We start from the raw sequence: 18,293 nt of genomic DNA on the forward strand, positions 1-18,293 counted from the left end.
CTCAGAGGGATGCAATGATTTGCCCCAAATTTTCCAGCAGGAAACTGGCAGCACAGGCACTGGAACTCAGGACCTTGGGCCAACGAGCCTGATTTTCTGAGAAGCCGAGTTCATCTGGGCCCAGGGGCCAGGAGGGTAGCTGGAGCCTGTGGCCCTGTGGGAAAGGATTTCGAGGAAACCCCTGGCACTGTGGGGCCTGAGCTGAGCTGTGACAGGTGTGGGCAGCCAGTGCCAGGCTTCCCCAAGACTGGCAAGCCAGAGACCTTGGGCTGCTTGTCTGCCCGGGGTGTAAATTTTGAAGTTTCTCTCATCGACCCCCTCACTCCTTCCCCAAGGAGAGGCAGCCAGGCTGCTGTTTGCTGCGCTGCTACTCCTATACCCCTCACGTCCTCCCATGCAGTGCTCCAGGGAACACCTACCAAACATCCACACGTGCTCCTTTGCACTTGGGACCTGGCCTGCCCTCTGTGGCTTATGAGGGAGACAAACATACAGCCAGGCACAGACAGATAGAAACAGGAGCATTGGGCTGGTTCAGGCCTAGGGGACACAGGGGATGCACCAGCTTGACCGAGGGTGGGGGCTCAGGAAGGGCCTGATGACACAGCTAAGCTGAGCTCTGGAGGATTAGCCACAGAAAGAGGGTGGGCGAAGTGACAGTCGAGAGGGCCTGGCCAGGGGCAGGCACTGGGTAGGGAATTCTGCGTCGCCCAGTTCATTGCCCACAGCCTCCCAAAGCCAGCCGACTGGCTGTCCCCCACCACCCCAGCACCTGACTTTTGCCACGCAGCTGCTTCCCAACTGGCCTGATTCCAGCCCTTCCCTGGGTCAAGCACCTGGAGTGCATCCAGCATCCAGGGACATTTGCTCTGGACTCCTGAGGCCCAACCATCTGGGCAAATCCACTGACCGTTAGTAGTGGTCTGTCCTGACCATTAATCACAGCTCCACACTACTTGTCCCAGCAGTAACTCACCTCCCTGGGCCCTGAATTTTGTGTGGGCAGGTATCTTTACCACGCGGATGCCGGGCACATAGTAGGTCCTTGGTCACCATCGTAATGCTGCTGCCCATTGAGTGTAGCTGTTCAGCCTCCTGAAGGCCGATGGGGCTCTCACAGCCATCAGGACCCAGGAGGCAGCACAGGCAGGGCTTCCAGGCCTCTGCAGTGAGACCTCCTGCGTTTGAAACCTCCCTGTGCAATCTGTGCAAGTTACTTAAACTCTCTGAGCCTCAGTTTCCTTCTCTGGAAAGGGGATAATAATAGTCTTGACTTCATAAAGTTGTTGAAGGATGAAATGAGACGACACAGAGAAAAATGACAATTTAGTAAGGCTGGAGGGGACAAAGTTTGTACATATAGAACACTTTTGTTTTTATATGCAAATAATTACCAATTACAAAACATAATGAGGAGTATTTGAGTATACATGGGTAAGTACCATGTTTCCCCAAAAATAAGATGTAGCTGGACCATCAGCTCTAATGCATCTTTTGGAGCAAAAATTAATATAAGACCCAGTCTTATTTTACTATAATATAAGACTGTGTTAGGCCGGCCCGGTGGCTCAGGCGGTTGGAGCTCCATGCTCCTAATGCTGAAAGCTGCTGGTTTGATTCCCACATGGGCCAGTGGGCTCTCAACCACAAGGTTGCTGATTTGACTCCTCGAATCCCACAAGGGATGGTGGGCTCCGCCCCCTGCAACTAAAATTGAACTCGGCACCTTGAGCTGAGCTGCCTGCTTAGCTTCTGGATGACTCGGTTGGAGAGCGGGCTCTTAACCACAAGGTTGTGGGTTCAACTCCCGCAAGGGATGGTGGGCTGTGCCTTCTGCAACTAGCAACGGCAAGTGGACCCAAAGCTGAGCTGCACCCTCCACAACTAAGACTGAAAGGACAACAACTTGAAGCTGAACAGCACCCTCCACAACTAAGATTGAAGGGACAACTTGACTTGGAAAAAATCCTGGAAGTACACACTGTTGCTCAATAAAGTCCTGTTCCCCTTCCCCAAAAAAAATCTTAAAAAAAAAAAAAAATATATATATATATATAAAACCGGGTCTTATATAATACAATATAAGATCCAGTATTATATTATATTATATTTATATTATATACCCAGTATATTATATTATATTATATTGGTTATATTATAAAGACGCGGTCTTATATTATAGTAAAATAAGACCTGGTCTTATATTAATTTTTACTCCAAAAGATGCATTAGAGCTGATTGTCCGGCTAGGTCTTATTTTTGGGGAAACACGGTATGCACAGGTATTTCCTAGTTCTGTCAGCTGAGAGGGCCTCGAAGTGCCATCCAGGAACAAGCACATCCAAATCTTGGTTTCTAATGCTACTCTCTAGTAAAAGGAACCAGGCTTTTTGGAGAAATGGGTGATTCTAGGGTTGGGGCAGGACAAATACAAAACAAGCCTGGAGCATCTTGTAATGCCAGAAAGTTAGGAAGTTGCGAAAGAAACAAAAGGATGGTGGCATGTCAAAGGGACACAGAGCCTATCTGAAAGAGCTCCCAATGGCCAAAGATGGAACAATTTAAGCAAAAAGTAAATGTGGTTTTAGATTAAACCCGAATTATAAAATATCCACGACTCTAAACTAATGTAAATGATTTAATAAATAAGTGTGGGAGAAGAAACAAATCTTCCTAACAGAAGAATTCCAAATAATTTATGTCGCTACTCCCTGCCCCCATGCTCTTTCCCAAGTGTAGGCTGCACTTAGTGACTTGCTTCCAAAGAACAGAGTACAGAAAGGGGGAGAAAGTAACTTCACAGTAAGGAAAGCTGCAAATTCTACCTTGGCCAAGTGATCCAGACTAATGTGACCGTGGTAAGTCATGCTGATGGAGTGTGTACCCGAGATGATGTGATGAGAAGGGCACCTCCTCTCTGGTCTTCTTCCTAAAAACCCTTAACCTCAGTCTCACCATGAGAAAAACATCAGACAAACCCAAATGAGGGACAGTCAACAAAATACCTGACTAGTATTCCTTGAAATTGTTAAGGTCATGAAAAACAATGAAAGCCTGAAAGCGTCACAGACCAGAGGGAACTCGGGAGACATGACAACCCCATGGAATGTGAGCTCTGGGAACAGAACAAGGACATGAGTGGGAAAACTAGTGAAATCTGAATAAAGTCTAGTTTTGTTGAAAAATGATATTTGTTATTTTATATTATCAATATATATTATTCCTATATATTATATATTTACAAATATATGTTTAGATCATAAATATATAAGGAAAAGAATGAAGAAGTCCATTTATAAAAGAAGCAAAAAAAAAGGAAACACTTCATGAATCTATGCAAAAATAAACCAATATAGTCAATAGTATTGTGATAACTGCACGGTGACATGGTTACTAAGACTTAGTTACTAAAGACATCATAAGGTATATAAATGTTGAGTCACTATATTGTACACCTGAAACTAACATAAATTGTCTTTCAACTATACCTTAATAAAAAAATTAAAAAATATATGCATGCAAGAACTTTTAATGAAGAAAACTTAAAATATTACAAAGAGACATCAAAGAAAGCATGAACCAATGGAAAGGCATGTACTCCTGTATTTGGTGTAAATATTATTGTCATTATAAGGATGTGAATTCTCCATCAGTTAATATAAACATTTGATGTGACCCAAATACAAATACCATCAATTCTTTTTAAACTAATTCTAAAGTTCAAATGGAACAAAGATGGCAAATAAGAGGATACAATAAATTATGAAAATAGAAAGATACAATAGTTTTTAAAAAACACAGTGACCAATTAGAAAATAGAAAATTCTCTGGTACAGAGCGGAATCCACAAAAGCACTCATATATGTGGAACTTTAGTATATGAAAAAATGACATTTCAACTCTGTGGGAAAAGATGAATTATTCAGTAAATTCTGTGGAGAGAACTGGGTAACCATCTGGGAAAAGAGGAAGTTGGATCCCTACCTTGTTCCTAACATAAAGCCCAGATGGAATAGGATCAAAATGCAAACACTAAGATCAGACAAGTACTAGAAAGATGAAGAGATTAAGACTACATAAAGGGGCGGCTGGAGGGCTCAGGTTGTTAGAGAACGAGTTCTTGGCAGCAAGGTTGCCAGTTCAATTCCCGCATGGGATGGTGGGCTTGGAGCTGAGTTGAGCCCTCCACAACTAGATTGAAGGACAACGACTTGGGGCTGATGGACCCTGGAGAAACACACTGTTCCCCAATATTCCCCAATAAAATCTTTAAAAAAAAAGACTACATAAAAAACAAATTCAGCAAGGAAAAGTTAAAAGCAGTAATAGAATGGGGGAAATAATGACAAATCAGGACGAAAAGGATCAATAACCATATAGAAAAACAGGCCAAAAATATGAAGACAGCTCAGAAAAGGACATACAAATGGCTCAAAAACACATGAACGGAGTAAGCTATCATTTTTCACCCATCAGTTTGGCACACATCAATACACTGAGTTTGTGAGGGGCGAGGGAATAGGTGTCTCATTCCCGGCTGTTAGGAGAGTAAATTGAAGAATTTTTAGCAACAGCTATCAAAATTATGAATGAACCTACCTTTGACCCAGCAATTTCCATCTCAGGAAGTTATCCATGTATGAAAGTGAATATTCTTTGCAGTATCACTGGTACTAGCAACACCTTAGATACTGTGTTTCTCCGAAAATAAGACCTAGCCAGACAATCAGCTCTAATGTGTCTTTTGGAGCAAAAATTAATATAAGACCTGATATTATATTATTATATTATATTAAAGACTGGGTCTTATGTTATAGTAAAATAAGACGGGGTCTTATATTAATTTTTGCTCCAAAAGACACATTAGAACTGATTGTCCAGCTAGGTCTTATTTTCGGGGAGACACGGTGTAAGTCAATGGACATCGTGGGGGTGCTGGTTCATGATGGTACCTTCATTCATTGGAACACCACACAGCTGTTATAAAAAGGCATTAGGACTCTCTCCATGATGGACTTATAAGGGAAAAGTCTCCAAGATATAAGGTGCAGAACAGGGTGTATTTCATGTTACCATTTGTGTATTAAAAGGGAAAAAGAAAACAGACATCACTGAGTCTCTTTGGAAGGTAACATTGGTTTCTTTGGGGAGAGAAATGAGAATTTTTCACTTGTATATTTTTTTGCCTTTTGGGTTTTGAATGATGTGAATGCATTACCTTTTCAAAACAGAACTAAAATATGAAATGTAAAATGCTTATGTCCTCCGGTCTAGCAAATCTGGGGACTAGATCCTACAGGTACATTTCCACCCACAAGCAAGGACTTATGTAGGAAGATGTGACTGCACTGTTGCTTCGACCTGCAGCAGATGGAAACAGCCTGAATGTCCAGCCGGCACTGGCTAATGGCCGCCCATTTGCACAAGGAATACTGAGGTGGGCTTATTTGTACAGATAGGTAAGATAAGGAAAGTGCTGGTCGTGTATGTGTAGAGTGTGCTACCATTTGTTAAGTAAATACCTCCATGGATTTGCTTACATACATGCACAGAATATTCCTGGAAGAAAATCCAAAATCCAGCAATGAAGTCTGCCTCTAGCGAGGAAAACTAAGAACTGGGTAAGGGTGGGAGGGAGACCTCAATCCTTTGTGTGGCTGATCTGACCCTGGTCTGGAATCTCCGTAAAAAAACAAAAACAGCAATCCACTAGTTCAACACTAAAAAATGTAAAACGAGTTCATACCACAGGCCTTAGCACAGTGGCTAGCACAAAGGGCACCCATGAGGCCCTTGGTTTTTGTTGGACCTTCCAGAAATAACTGGCTGCTGTTGTTGAATTCCCCAACTGGCTGGGAAGGCCCAGAGCGTTGGAGAGTGTCCTGCAGGATGCCAAGTTCGTGGAGGTGTCAGGCCCTGAGTGTGGGGAGGCCTGAGCACATCAGGACCGGTGAGTTACACGAGAGGGGGAGGAAGCACGGGATGGCTTCTCACTGAGGCCAGGGAGGGAGAAGCTGAAGGGCAGACTAGATATCCCCGAAAGCACTTCTCCTAAAGGCCTGGGCCCCCAGTGGCGGTGCATGTTTTCCTCATGCGACTACTAAGACGAGGGAAAGCCCAGGCTTGAGGAACTGGGAGTGCAAATGCTCTCTGCCTGTTTCTCCCCGAATATATTAAGACTGCTGGGCCCCATCATAATGGGTGCTGTATGGGTGAAGAGGGGCACCTCTGATTAAGGTCCTGCCCATAATCTCCTGAGACCCAAGCACAACTTGAATTAGGAGGGTGAAGCTAAGATGTCTGCCAGTCCCAGGCCCTCTGTCCAACTAGGCCAGCCTTTCTCATCAGCTTTCCTCCTCACCCCACTGGGGACAGCTATCTTACACTTCCACTCTTCTGCCCTCAGCGGGGGAGGGGTGCGGACAGAAAGCTGTGAGGTCCCGGATAGCTAAGCCAGCAGTGCACTCAGTGGGTGGGTCAGGGGCAGCAGGTGACAGCGGGCCAGGTGACAGTCTCCTCAAGGGCTCACAGCCAGAGGGGACCCCAGCTGTATTTGTGCACAGCTTTCTGAGCCTGAGGACTTTCAGGTGAGGTGCGAGCCAGAGTTGTATTAATACAATCAAGGGTCTTGGTTGATTGTAGGCTCTGTGGTCCCTAAGACAGCGTGGCAATCCCCAGGAGTCAGAAGAGGGCCAGGAGCTCCTGCTGATGCCCGGGCCCAGGCAGTTGCAAAGGCAGCCGTTTGTCAGAGGGAGGCACGGGGCAGTGTGGCTGGGGCTGAAACAGGTGAGGGCACCGGGGCTGCTCTTCCCTTCGAAGCAGGGTGAAGGCCCACCGGCCACAAGGCATTGAGAACCGGCAGCTCTGCTGTCGGAGCACAACCCAGGGCCCGGCTGCCTTTCCCGGGGAGCCAAGTCAATGCGAGGACTGGGGCCACATGGGGAGTCAGCCCTTGGTAGTAGCTGGGGCGGCTGCCAGCCTAGCACCCACTCAGCCAGCCAGTTGCAGGGTGGGGAACAGCCTGCCCGGACAGGTCTGGTGCTTGGCTTGCCCGCCCGCACCCTCTTCCACAGCCGCTCCCAGGAAACTCCCCGAAGGCAGGGAGCTGAGGAAAACAAACGGATGTCAGCCCTCGGCCCACATCAAAAGGGATGGCGTCTGCTGGGCAGAGTTGGGATCAAGGGTGGGAGAGGTTCCAGGGAGACCAGCAGACTTCAGAAGTCAGGACTTAAGGACACAGAGGAGGGAAAGGCGCTGTCCGCAGTGCCAGGGGAGGGGCCAGGGACCCTGGACTCCAGGGGACTGTGGACCCGCCCAGAAGAGCCTCAGGCAGCACCTGACACACTGGCCAGGGATATGCTTGATGTCATCATTTTTATTCACTTTCTCTTTTCGAAAATAAACATACAATATATAGTCTATTTATATATATATTAGATATAGTTACCGCAGGGCTCAGAACACTATCCTTCAACCACTAGGAGGCAGATTTCAATTCTGACATTTGGTGGAGGGGGAAAAAAGTGTCCGTGATTGCCAAAAGCAGAATCTTTATTATTAAACAGCAGTAACAGGAAAACCTAATGCTCTGTCACACATACTGACACTTGGGAGGCCAGGCGGAGGGGAGCAGACACTAAGGAGAAACCCCAATAACCCTGCACAGGAGGCAGCCTGCTCGCCGAGTTCCTCATCCCTTAGCCCTGTCTGTGCTCCAGGAGCCCAGGGGACACCGAGGAATGTATCATAGGTAGTGACCGTCCTCAGGGGCAAGAGTGGGGAGCTTGGTAGGTGTGTGTGCAACTGCCAGGAGAGCAGGAGCCTGGGCAGGGACTACGGGAGCTTCTGCCTGGGCTTCCCCACGTAGCTCAGCTCTCGGGAGGCTGTGGCCCGACTGACAACCACTGGGCCCCAGGCTAGGTGGAGTCAGGAAGGGGGGGCGTGGGGGTGCAGGCCCTGGGAGTCCCAGATCCTGAAAGAACTGCTCTCCTGATACCAACGGGACCCTCCACGCATGCCAGGACAGCCTGGCAGGGCCCATCTCATGACAGCGCGTGGTGGGGAGGGACACGAACACCAACCCAAGAGAGTGGGGGGCATGGTGCTCCCCAGGCTGGGAGCGCCCTCAGGTGCCGGGAAAAGGAAGAGAACTTTGGGTCTTCCTGTCCAGTTTCTGCAGCCGCTCTGGCTCTGTCTTTTGGTCCTGTCCTCACCTGATCCTAAGTGTCAGAAGCCGTGGAAGAGGGGAGTCCCCATGCACCAGAGTACGCTGAGCCTTCATTCCAGGAGGGGTGCCGCCCGCCCTGAGGACCCGGTGGGCCCTGCAGTCAGGACCAGGGAGCCCCAGGGGTGGCCAGCAGCCTTCTCTGGCCCCTCCCGGGAGGAGGTGGTGCTGTTAACTCCAGGGGGCTCCTCGATGGGCTGGGAGAAGGCTGGGGCGGGCACTGGACGGGGCCTCAGTTCTTGAGGATGGTCTCGTAGGCCTGGTACACGTGCTGGGACACCTCTGGCGCTCGGCACTTCAGGGACAGCTGCGGGGGAAGAGAGGGGTCTCGCTCATTCCCACGGCTCGTCTCTGGGGTTGTCATTTACTAGCCTGAGAAGGAACACGTGGGGAGGGCAGAGAGGATGGGAACCAGATGGAAGAGTGCGGTGTGCACACGTGGCCTGCTGGCAGCGGTGGCTGCGGCAGCTGTGTGGGGAAGGAGAGGGCGGCCGCCACAGCCAGCTGGGTGTGGACAGAATCACTTGCAGCCCACACACCTGCTGTCAGCCCAGCCACCACAGCCCTACGGCAAGCAGCGTGAATCAGCAACGGGAGGCTGGCAGGGAGGGCCTGGCCCCCACGCTGCAGAGCTGCCTGGGCCCCCACAGCCCATGGAGGCTGAGGTCCCGGAGGAGGCAGGGGGCTGGGAGATGGTGGGGCACTGGGGGTTCTTCCTGATTTCCTACCCAGGAACCAGGTACGTCAGAAACTGTGCCTCAGCTCCAAATGAGTGTGAGACCAGAGAGCCCAGGAGAAGGACAGACAAGTGCCACCACCCTTTCTGCCAAAATCACTGCTTCTGAAGGGTACAATTAGGAAGGGGGAGAGGAGGTGGAGCTCCGGAAATCAGCAGCAGTGGCCCCAAGGGGACTCTGGTCTCCTGAAGAGCTCTGTGCACATGTTGGGAAGTGGGGGTGCCAGCTCAGTTGGGGCCACCTGGTTGGGAAGCACTGGGGTGTCAGCAGTGGGCAGGGTGCCCTCCTGCCTGCGACCTGCATGTGTGTCTGCCTGGCTTCGGGAGCAACAGGGTGAGGCAGGGCCGGAAGAGCCAGGCAGGGGTGCACTGGAGCCAAACCAGGAGATGGGGTGTTTGAGGTGTGGCTGGGGAGGATGAGGGGAAAGAGGAAGAGAAAAGCAATCCGCTAACCTCCAAGTCCTGCACCACGGGCACCAGCAGGGAAGGTGGACATGCAGCAACCAAACACAGGGAGACGGAAATTACCACCACCGAAGCCACTGCAGCAGCCCCAGCCCAACCACAGCGCCACCGCTGCCAGTGGGGCCCAGGAGCAACATCTCTGGAAGGGGAGGCATGCCTGCCAGAGACTGGGTACAGGGGGAGAAGCAAAGCCTGGGGCTCGCTGGGCCTGGAACAGCAGCTGGGCCTCCAGGACAACCACGCACTCCGTGGAAGCCGTGTCCTGACTGGGGTCTGACTCAGAGCGTCGGAAGGACGAGCTGCTGGGAATCACTGTGTCCCCAGGCAGGCCGGAGCAGGAGGGACTGGCCTAGCACTCTGCTGTCAGGCAGGCGTCGGGCCAACGGCGCCGCCTCACAGGCCCAATTTTACAGACTCTTCTAGTTCAACTCCTCATTCCGAGGCCCAGTTTGGTGTCTTACCTCAGTCACTTGATGGGATTGAGTCGGAGACTTTCTAAGGCCCTTTCCAGGGACACAATTCTGATGCTTAGCGACACCAGGCTGAAAGGGACCCCAGCCTAGCTGGGCTAGAGTGTCCCCCATCAGAGCCAACCTCCGGCCTGGCAGGAAGGCGGGCAGGAGAGGCGCCTGGGACGGGGAGGGCGGGCCCGGGGGCTGGCAGGGCGGGAGCCCTCACCGTGAAGCTGGGGTTGCCCGGCTGGATGCGCAGCTCCGCCAGCACCCAGATGCCGTTGGTCAGCTTCAGGGACTGGTAGAGCATGTCCTGGCCCTCCACGTTCCTCTTGGCGACGGTGAAGATGTTGCTGCTCTGCAGCCTGCTGCTCGCGGCCTCTGGGGGTCAGAAGGCCCCCCGGTCAGCAACGGGGGGGGGGCCTGGGGTGCAGGTGAGGGGCAGTGTGGACGGGGCCGGGTGCTCAGGAGTCCTACCTGCGTTGAGGGGGCAATCTCTGATCTGGAATTGGGTTTCGTTCTCATTGGGAATGTCCTTCCATGTGGCCAGGAACGTCTGCCGGTCTGCGGGGAAGAAGGTGCACTGATAAACTTGTGGCCCCGCGCAGTAGGCCCCAGCAGGAAGCGGGGGGCCTCCATGCTGAGGACAGGCACGACCCTGCCTCCCGGAGCTAACCCGCAGCTCTGGGAAGGTGGCTACCTGCAGTTCCCAAAGGACTGGGCTTCCTGCCTCTGGGCCTTAGTTCTCTCCTCCTTAGCACCCACATGTGCCCTTCCCCTGCTCTGGCCCCAAGCAGCCTCCTCATCAGTCAGCCCGCGTCATGGGGCCTCTGACTGAGAGAGGAGGGGGGCAAAGAGCTCCACGCAGCGCCGGGCTGGGCCTGAGTCCTTTGGGCCCAGGGATGAGTCTTTTCAGGGGTTCTAGTCAGGGCACAGGAGATGGGCATCAGGGGTGAGGCATGACCTGGGTTCCCGGCCTCGGGGAGCTGGTGGGATGAATCTCTAGAGTGCTCAGGCAAGGCTGAGGGGCAGGCAGGAGAACCCTGGAGTGAGATAGCTCTTGCGTGGCACAGCTCCCTTGGGGGGGCCACAGCTGGCACGGTAAGACCCTGAGGCCGTGACGGAGGTGTGCCCCTCACTCCAGGCTCTGACTCATGGACTGTGCTGTGGGGCTGCCAATCTACCATTCTAGGGACCCTAGGGTGCCCTCATGACTCACCCATCTTCCCGTCCTCCACAAAGAGGACGTGCAGCGGGTACAAGGTGCTGAAGTAGAAGACGTCGATGTTGTTCTTCACAGCCACCTAGGAACAGGTCCCCACGATGCCTGACTCACCTCTGAGGCCTTAGGAAAGGCCCCGCTCCCTGCACCCCCCATCTGAGCAGATTCTCTCCCATGCCTTCCCTGGGAACCACGCCCTTTCGTCCCCTCTGATGGGGCCTCCTTGTCACATCTGGGGCCAAGAGCACGACCTCACAGATGCAGCCCTTTGCCAACACAGGCCAGGCCCAGACCTTGCCATCAGACTCCTCCCCAAGGGTGGATGGGTAAGGACTGGGTGTTTGGTCCTGCGGGGAACGCACCTGGAGGTTGTTCAGAGGCTCCATCTTCATGACTGAGCCCACCGTGCTGAGAGGCAGAGAGATCTCCACAGTCTGGTTGGGGCTGAGTGGTGCGTGGACCTGGAGGGGGGCGGCGGGGGCCAGGCCAAAGCTGGGGAGAGAGAAGCCCCCACAGGGATGGCAGGGGGAGCAGGTGCTGACATGGTGGGCTCCTCAGGCTCTGGAGCTGGGGCAGTGGTTGGCAAGAAGCCTCTCCAGCAGGCCAGCCTCACATCAGGCCCAAGCCCAGGCAAAAGGACCAGCTCCTGACCTGCGTCCTCTGGCCGTCGACGGCCATGAGGACGGGGGGAGTCTCAGGCCGGCGGCAGGCCTGAAGCCCACCTCTGCTCCTCGTCCTCCTCCGGGCTCGGCCCTGGGCAGATCCAATAAGCACGGCCTTGCCCTGTCCTGCCCTCAAGGAGCTCAGGTGGGGGGTGCAGGGAGCGGGGCCTTTCCTAAGGCCTGAGGGGCCTCTAAGCTGCTTCTAACTTGGAAACTCTGTGAATGCCCAAGTCACTGCTGCTACTTCCCATCTCCCAGGAGGGACGTGACCTTCCCAAGTGACATGCAGGGTTTTCCTTTCTGGGCCAGAATGGGCCAGGCCACAAGATGAGTAGCTGTCACCCTCCCTGGTCTGACAGAGAGTCAGGACCCACTGGCCCGCAGGCTCTCTGAGAAAGCAGCCCCTTCAGTCAACTTCTTAGAGGCTCAGTTTGCTCATCACTAGAGCTGCTCAGGAAGAAGAGTCATCAGGAGAGGCTGCTTGGGTTCCCGAGAGCCTTCTGGCCCAGCTGGCCTGGTCCACGGACACCCTGGTGGTGCCAGACAGGAGACTTCCCCACTGACCCCCAGTGCAGGGGACCTGGAGCCGCCAGCGCGCAGAGGCCCTGTCTGACAGTTTAATCCTTCGCTGGCAGGCAGGCCCACTCCCCATCCACCTCAGAGCTGGAAGCAACTCAGGCCTGGAAAGGGGGCTCCAAGCTCCTGTTATGTGGGGTGCTTGCCAAAGGCAGGCTCCTAGGCTGAAGCTGGGGACTGTGTCAGGAATACACCCCTTTGGGCAGTGGAGGAAGGCAAAAAAGGAGAAGATGCCCTACCCCCTCTGCCTGGGCCTTTGGAGTCCATATAAAGAGGTCACCGGAGAGGGAAATCTCCGCTTTAGAGAACTTTGGCCTGACTTGTGGTCGTGAGGAACTCCCACCTTCACCAGAAAAGAGGCCCCAGGCCCCTGGCAGCCCTGAGCCCTGCCTGCAGGCACCCGCATGGGCTCTCAGCAGGCTGGCCTCAGGGAGCTCACCTGTTGCGGTTGAACTGGATGGCAAAGTCGGTCATGACCTGCAGGGCCTTGTTGGTCAGCTGCAGGTCCATGGAAATGGAGCCCACCTGGCGAGTGAAGGTACCTGAGATCTCCAGCCCCTTGGCCTTCATGGCTGGGAGCCAGACCTGCAGGGAAGAAAGGAGGGTGGGGGGTGCGGTGCTGTGTGTGCCACTCCCCCAAAACTCAACAGCCCCCTCTCCCTCCGCCTGTCTCCCTCTCTCTCTCCTGAAGGTGCCTCCCAGATTGACCACACCTGCCTTTATCACCAGGGGCCGACCAAGTGTATCCTGAGACGAGAAGGACCCTGTATGGCCCACCCAGGGCCACCAGCACGGTGTGGCTGAGGACTGCAGCAGCTCTGGGGAGGGAGGTGCTGGTGTGCCCAAGGGCTGACCCAAGTCTTCAGAGGTCACAGAAGGAACAGTGAGGAAGTAGGGCTGAGGAAAGTGAGAACAAGCAGGCTCCCAGCCAAAGAGAGCGGAGAGCCCAAGGCTGTCCTGGGCTTCGACCAGAGCCTCAGGCCACCACAGCGTCACAGACTGTCCTCCCTGGAAGAAGGCCGGGCTGGCCTTTAACTGTAGAAACCAGTCTGACCAAGGACAGGACCTAAGAGGACTCTTGCCTGGCCTGCCCGCTGCTGTTTGGCTGCCCTTGTCACCTGAGTCTCAGCTTAAGAGCTGTCTCCTCAGGGAAGCCCACCCCCAGACTCCTTCCCTAGAAGTATTTAGGGAGTGTCTGCTGAGCAAATGGCTGGAATGAAAGCCCTGCCCATGAAAAACACCTACTGGCATCACCCTGTGGACGTGCAAATGCCTCAGGCTGCTATTCTTACTCAGCCCACAGCAGGGCAAAAGGCTCAGGCCCCCTACACAGCACCCCCAAGGTGCCCTGTGTCAGCAAATGTCCTCCTGTCTCTCAAGTTGCTAATACCAGGAAACTCAGAGCCATCTGGGCAACAGTCCTCAGCCCACCGTGACCCTTTCCACCACTACGTGGCCAGTCCTGCCAATGCTACCTCCTACAATCTGCTGCCAGGTCCTCCGCTTCTTTCCTCTCTACAGGCACCACCTGTGTCTGAGCTGCCATCAGAGTTCACCAGGTAAGGTGGCGGCTGCCATGTGGCTGCCCCAATTCTTCTCCCCAATTTCCGTAGCAGCTAAAGTCATCTTTTAAAATGCAAATTTGATCATGGCACCTTATAAAACCCTTCCAACCCTGCAATGGCTCCCACTTGCCCATGGCTTCTGTAGCCCGGTGCTCTGCCCTCCCCGGGGTCTGCTGGTACCTGCTTCTCTGGTCCCTACACACGCTATTCCTTCTGTTTGGAAAGTGCTTCCTCATGTCCACCCCTACCCCCCCATACTTCCTAACCCTGATCATCCTTTGCTTTTCCTGCACAAATCTGTGAGGGCAGAAGCACATGGCTTTAGTTCTCAGCTAAGACTCAGCAGGAACTCCTGTCAGGTGTCTTCCCTGTGCCCCTCCTCTCCATCAGGCCTCCTGTCCCAGGTTCTTGTAGAACTGGCTATCTTTCTGTCACCATGTCTGACTAGTGAGATGGGGACCTCATCTCTCTTGCTCATTGTGGGTTCATGGAATCTAGCACAGGTCCTAACAGAACTAACCCTGAACATCTGTTTACTGGAACCAATGAACTGTCACTAACTACTGGTCCAAATGCTTGAGGAACTCCAAGTTCTTGTACACAAAAGAACCTCATCCCTCTTGACCAGGAAGTTTGGAGAATGTATTTATCCCCACAGGCAGGGTGGGGAAATACACATGGGACAAATAATTGGAGGTAGTCACAATGCTGTTACGAAAATGCAGACAACATACATACTGATTCTGAAGGGACAGCAGCCATATCCTGAACATCCTATGACTAAGGTAGTGGGGAAAGTCCTTCCCATGATGAAATGACTCCTCCTCCAGGCAGCCTGCCCTGACTTCTCCTGCCCTCAAATGAACACATAGCTCCCTGAGGGCCACCTGCCTGAAGGCCGGTTCCAGGCTTTATATTCCTGGCAGACCTCTGATACCTGGTGAGGGCATCTTCTGGGGTGGGCATGCCCAAGCCTTCACAACACTGAAATACACCATTTTATTCTTTTCCTTTTATGTCTCCTCTATGCGGTGGGAGCATCTTTTGATTAATTTTGAAATTACATGTATAAGTAGGTACGCGGTCCACAAATCTCATTTAAGGATAGAAGAGAAAGGGGGCATTGTAAGATGTCTATTATCAATGAGGGCCATTGAGTCAGACAGCACTACTCCAACCAGATGGGACTTTTGCCAGTTCCTTGGAAGGTGCTGGTTCTCCTTCACCTACAGGCCTTTCCACAGGCTGTTATCTTGGCCTGGAGCCCTCTCCCCACTTTTGCCTAGCTAATTCTGACTTGGTCTATAGGCCTGATATCCAGCTTCCCTTTGGGACACCTTCCCCGGCACCCTGCCCATGCCTGACATAGCATGTTTTCCCTGTGTTCCCATAGCCCCCGGCTGCCCTCAACACCGTGCTGGCAAACAGTTGCTCCTGGAGTTCATGTCTGCTGGCTTGAGCCAATTCTGCAGAATTTAAGGAGCCCACACATCAATCTCTAATTTCTCTCTGCTCTTACCACGAGAGGAAGGGTGGTACTTACAGTTTTGGGGGCCACGTATGATCCTGACAGGGTGCCCACGCCACTGGTCAAGTCAAAGAGGTCACTCAGGCCACTGCCCATGGGTGCTCCTAGGTTGGCTGGTACTGCAGCTGCTGGGGGAGTCACGAAGTTGGGGCCCCCGATCTGGAAAGGAAAGACAAGGGGTCAGAGTCAGGCATCTGAGGCAGGGACATCAGGGGCCTGGGATGAGCAGAGCCACCTGGTTCTTCAGAAAACAGGGGGGTAGGACAGGAGGGGGTCCCACAGGGCTGCCATCACATCAACTCTAAGTTGCAGAGACAAGACAAAGTGAAGTGGGTGGAGAAGAGAGGCAGAGCCCTCCCATGCCCGGCAAGCTTTGGGTCTCAGGGGTGACCTCTGGGAAAGGGCTGGGGACACTCACAAGCTAACATAGCCCATAGACAAAGGGGGTACCTGAGACACACTGTTATGCTGGGACTGTGCTAAGCAGATGGAGTGTGCCCTCCAGGACATGAGAGAGGGGCTGTGGGGACAGAGTGGCTGGTGACCCTCAGGATAACAAGGCAACTCTGGCACAGGGTGGCAAGGATGGGTGAGGAATTCAAAGATACGGAGACTCAGTGGCAGCTAGACACCAGACAGTCAAGGCAGAGGCTGCCAGGACACTGGACAGAAGGCCAGCGCTCAGCAGGGAGAGACTGCTTGGATATCATCTGACCCTTGGGATGCTGGGCCAGCGCTCTCAGGAGGAGCTGGGACAAAGGCTTGGTGACACAAGGGTTGAACCGTACCCCTTCAGGCTCATCCCCCATCTCCAAGCAGAAGCAGGCAGGGTGAAGAGAACAGGCAGCCACATGCACAGAGAAAAGCCAGGAAGGAGGACACAAAGAGAGATGAAAGAGGGGAGGGGGAGAGGGAGAAGGATAGGGAGAGGGAGAGGGAGAGGGAGAGGGAGAGAGAGAGAGAGAAAATTAGTTATGCTGCCCTATCCGAGATGAGTCTGGTGCAAGGCTATGCCAGGCCTAGGAGGGGCCCAGACCGTCTGTATGAAGGGCACTGATCCCCTGGCTTTACCCCACCACCCACATCCTATACCATGGCCCTTCCTACCCTTTCCTGTGTCACAGCCTTGGGGACTTGAGCCAGACATGGCCAAGTGACAGAGGCTCTGGCTCTACCAGCTGCCTGAAGAAGTTCCAGGGAGACACCCAGGCTGGTCTCACCACCCCTTTCACAGGGGCGGAAGGCTGTCTCTGACCGCTTATGGGCCTGGCTCAGGCCTGCTGGGCTACTGCCCCAGCTGGTGCCGGGTATGGCGGGAAGAAGACACAGGTCTGGCTCCTCCTGCCCTATGGCCAAGGTGCCTGCAGCGTCAGACTTGGGGGAAGGGGCTAGACCTGGTCCTACACTGTCCCAAATCCCTTGGGCCTCAGGGCCTGGTAAAGAGCTAAGTCCTGTGTCTGCCACTTAGCAGCTATGTTCTCTTGGAGGGAAGGACACCTAACCTCTGTAAGCCTGTTTGCTCACCTATAAGTAGGGAGCTACATGACCACCTTCGCAGGCAGAGGTACCTGGTGCCTGGCACAGGAAAGGTGTTCAATGATCGCGCCTCTGAAGATCATTATCAATGTCATCCAGAGGGGGTCCCAGGACGTACCAGGCTGTCAAGGCCACCACCAAGAAGGTCCACAGCTCCCATCTGCACCGAGGAGGTAGCCAGGGGTGGGCCGCTCACCGGGGGTCCGAGGTCCAGGTTGAGAAGGTCACCCAGCAGGTCGCCTTGGGCGGGGATGACATCTGGCTGCTCGCCAGAAGGCGCTCCAGGAGGGGCTGTCTCAGGGCTCTCTGTGCTCTCGCTCCTGCACAGACACAGGCGGAAGAGGGTCAGCAGGGTGGGGGTTGGGCTGTCTGAGGGAGGTCCGAGTCCACAGTCTCCAGAACCCGCCCCTAGGACATGCATCTCCTCCCTGTCCCAGAAGGGGCTGTCTACGTGCCCCCTCTTCCTTCCTCTTCCCCTGTTTATCCATGTGTTTGGCTCTCCAAGAGATCCAGATTCATGGGAATGAGTGAAAGGAGGGAACATCTGTATTTCCAACACTTAGCCCAATCTAAAGAGCAGACTGGATGCCAGTCCCCAGAAGACTGGGCAACCAAGCCAAACCCACCACCTGGGAGTGGCAGAGGAGGAAAGCGAGAACGGGGCTCTGGAATCAGACAGACTCAGGCCTGAGCCCAGCTCGTTGGCTGTGGGACACTGCAGCAGGCATTCTCCATGCCTACCATCCTAGTCTGTTAAATGGGGACATCTCTACGCACTGGTCTAGGGCGCCAACGAGCTCACCTAGTCAACACCTGGTGTGTAGTAACCACTCAAAAGTGTGTTTCTAGAACCATAATTTTCTCAGACTCAGACCTCGCCAGGGAATATCACTTCAGGCCTGAGCCAGAGCTACTGAACTGAGGAAGGAGGTGGGAGGCTCAGCCCACGACAGGCCCCCTTCACTCACGAGGCGGTGCGGGGCGGCAGGCTCTTGTGCACCACACCCCGGCCCCCCTCCACAAAGGCGCTGGGCGGCTTGTGGTAGACGGAGGCCAGTGTGCCGATGTAGCAGATGAGCTCGTCCAGCAGCGTGGGCTCGATGAGGTCCGTCTCTTCAGAGATGAGCGGCTTCTCGGCCAATACCACCTCCTTGGCAGCCACTGGGTCAGTGGAGAGCAGGCGCCAGTAGATGTAGCCGCGGTCCCGCAGGTCCGGGTTGTCTGAGTCCTTGTAGGGGGTGATGAGAAGCCCATGAAGCTCAGAGCAGAGCAACCGGGGGAGGGGAAAGGGAAGAAGGGGAAGGAGCAGCTTAAATGGACATGGCCT

General features: G+C 53.7%; 1 protein-coding gene and 1 non-coding gene across 6 annotated transcripts in view; both read right to left on the reverse strand.

Annotated features, from left to right (window-relative positions):
* Positions 1 to 7,533: 7,533 nt before the first annotated feature.
* AP1B1 (adaptor related protein complex 1 subunit beta 1) overlaps positions 7,534 to 18,293 on the reverse strand; it is a 43,934-nt gene continuing 33,174 nt past the window's right edge. Inside the window, exons 13-23 of one of the 5 annotated variants that reach the window (XM_033097656.1) lie at positions 17,935 to 18,194; positions 17,085 to 17,286; positions 16,219 to 16,239; positions 15,446 to 15,589; positions 12,777 to 12,922; positions 11,462 to 11,591; positions 11,097 to 11,181; positions 10,355 to 10,441; positions 10,104 to 10,258; positions 9,414 to 9,422; positions 7,534 to 8,531 (exon numbers count right to left, since the gene is read on the reverse strand). In XM_033097656.1, the coding sequence (XP_032953547.1) occupies positions 8,457 to 8,531; positions 9,414 to 9,422; positions 10,104 to 10,258; positions 10,355 to 10,441; positions 11,097 to 11,181; positions 11,462 to 11,591; positions 12,777 to 12,922; positions 15,446 to 15,589; positions 16,219 to 16,239; positions 17,085 to 17,286; positions 17,935 to 18,194 (1,314 nt within the window). In that variant the 3' untranslated portion in view covers positions 7,534 to 8,456. The remainder of the gene's footprint in view (positions 8,532 to 9,413; positions 9,423 to 10,103; positions 10,259 to 10,354; positions 10,442 to 11,096; positions 11,182 to 11,461; positions 11,592 to 12,776; positions 12,923 to 15,445; positions 15,590 to 16,218; positions 16,240 to 17,084; positions 17,287 to 17,934; positions 18,195 to 18,293) is intronic. The other 4 variants (XM_033097660.1, XM_033097658.1, XM_033097657.1 and 1 more) reach the window with 4 other exon arrangements.
* On the reverse strand, positions 12,153 to 12,249 carry LOC117017920 (small nucleolar RNA SNORD125). The gene has a single exon (XR_004422150.1). It is a non-coding gene; the product is annotated as a small nucleolar RNA SNORD125 (small nucleolar RNA).

Source organism: Rhinolophus ferrumequinum, chromosome 25 (assembly GCF_004115265.2).
Source record: "Rhinolophus ferrumequinum isolate MPI-CBG mRhiFer1 chromosome 25, mRhiFer1_v1.p, whole genome shotgun sequence".
Taxonomy (NCBI): domain Eukaryota; kingdom Metazoa; phylum Chordata; class Mammalia; order Chiroptera; family Rhinolophidae; genus Rhinolophus; species Rhinolophus ferrumequinum.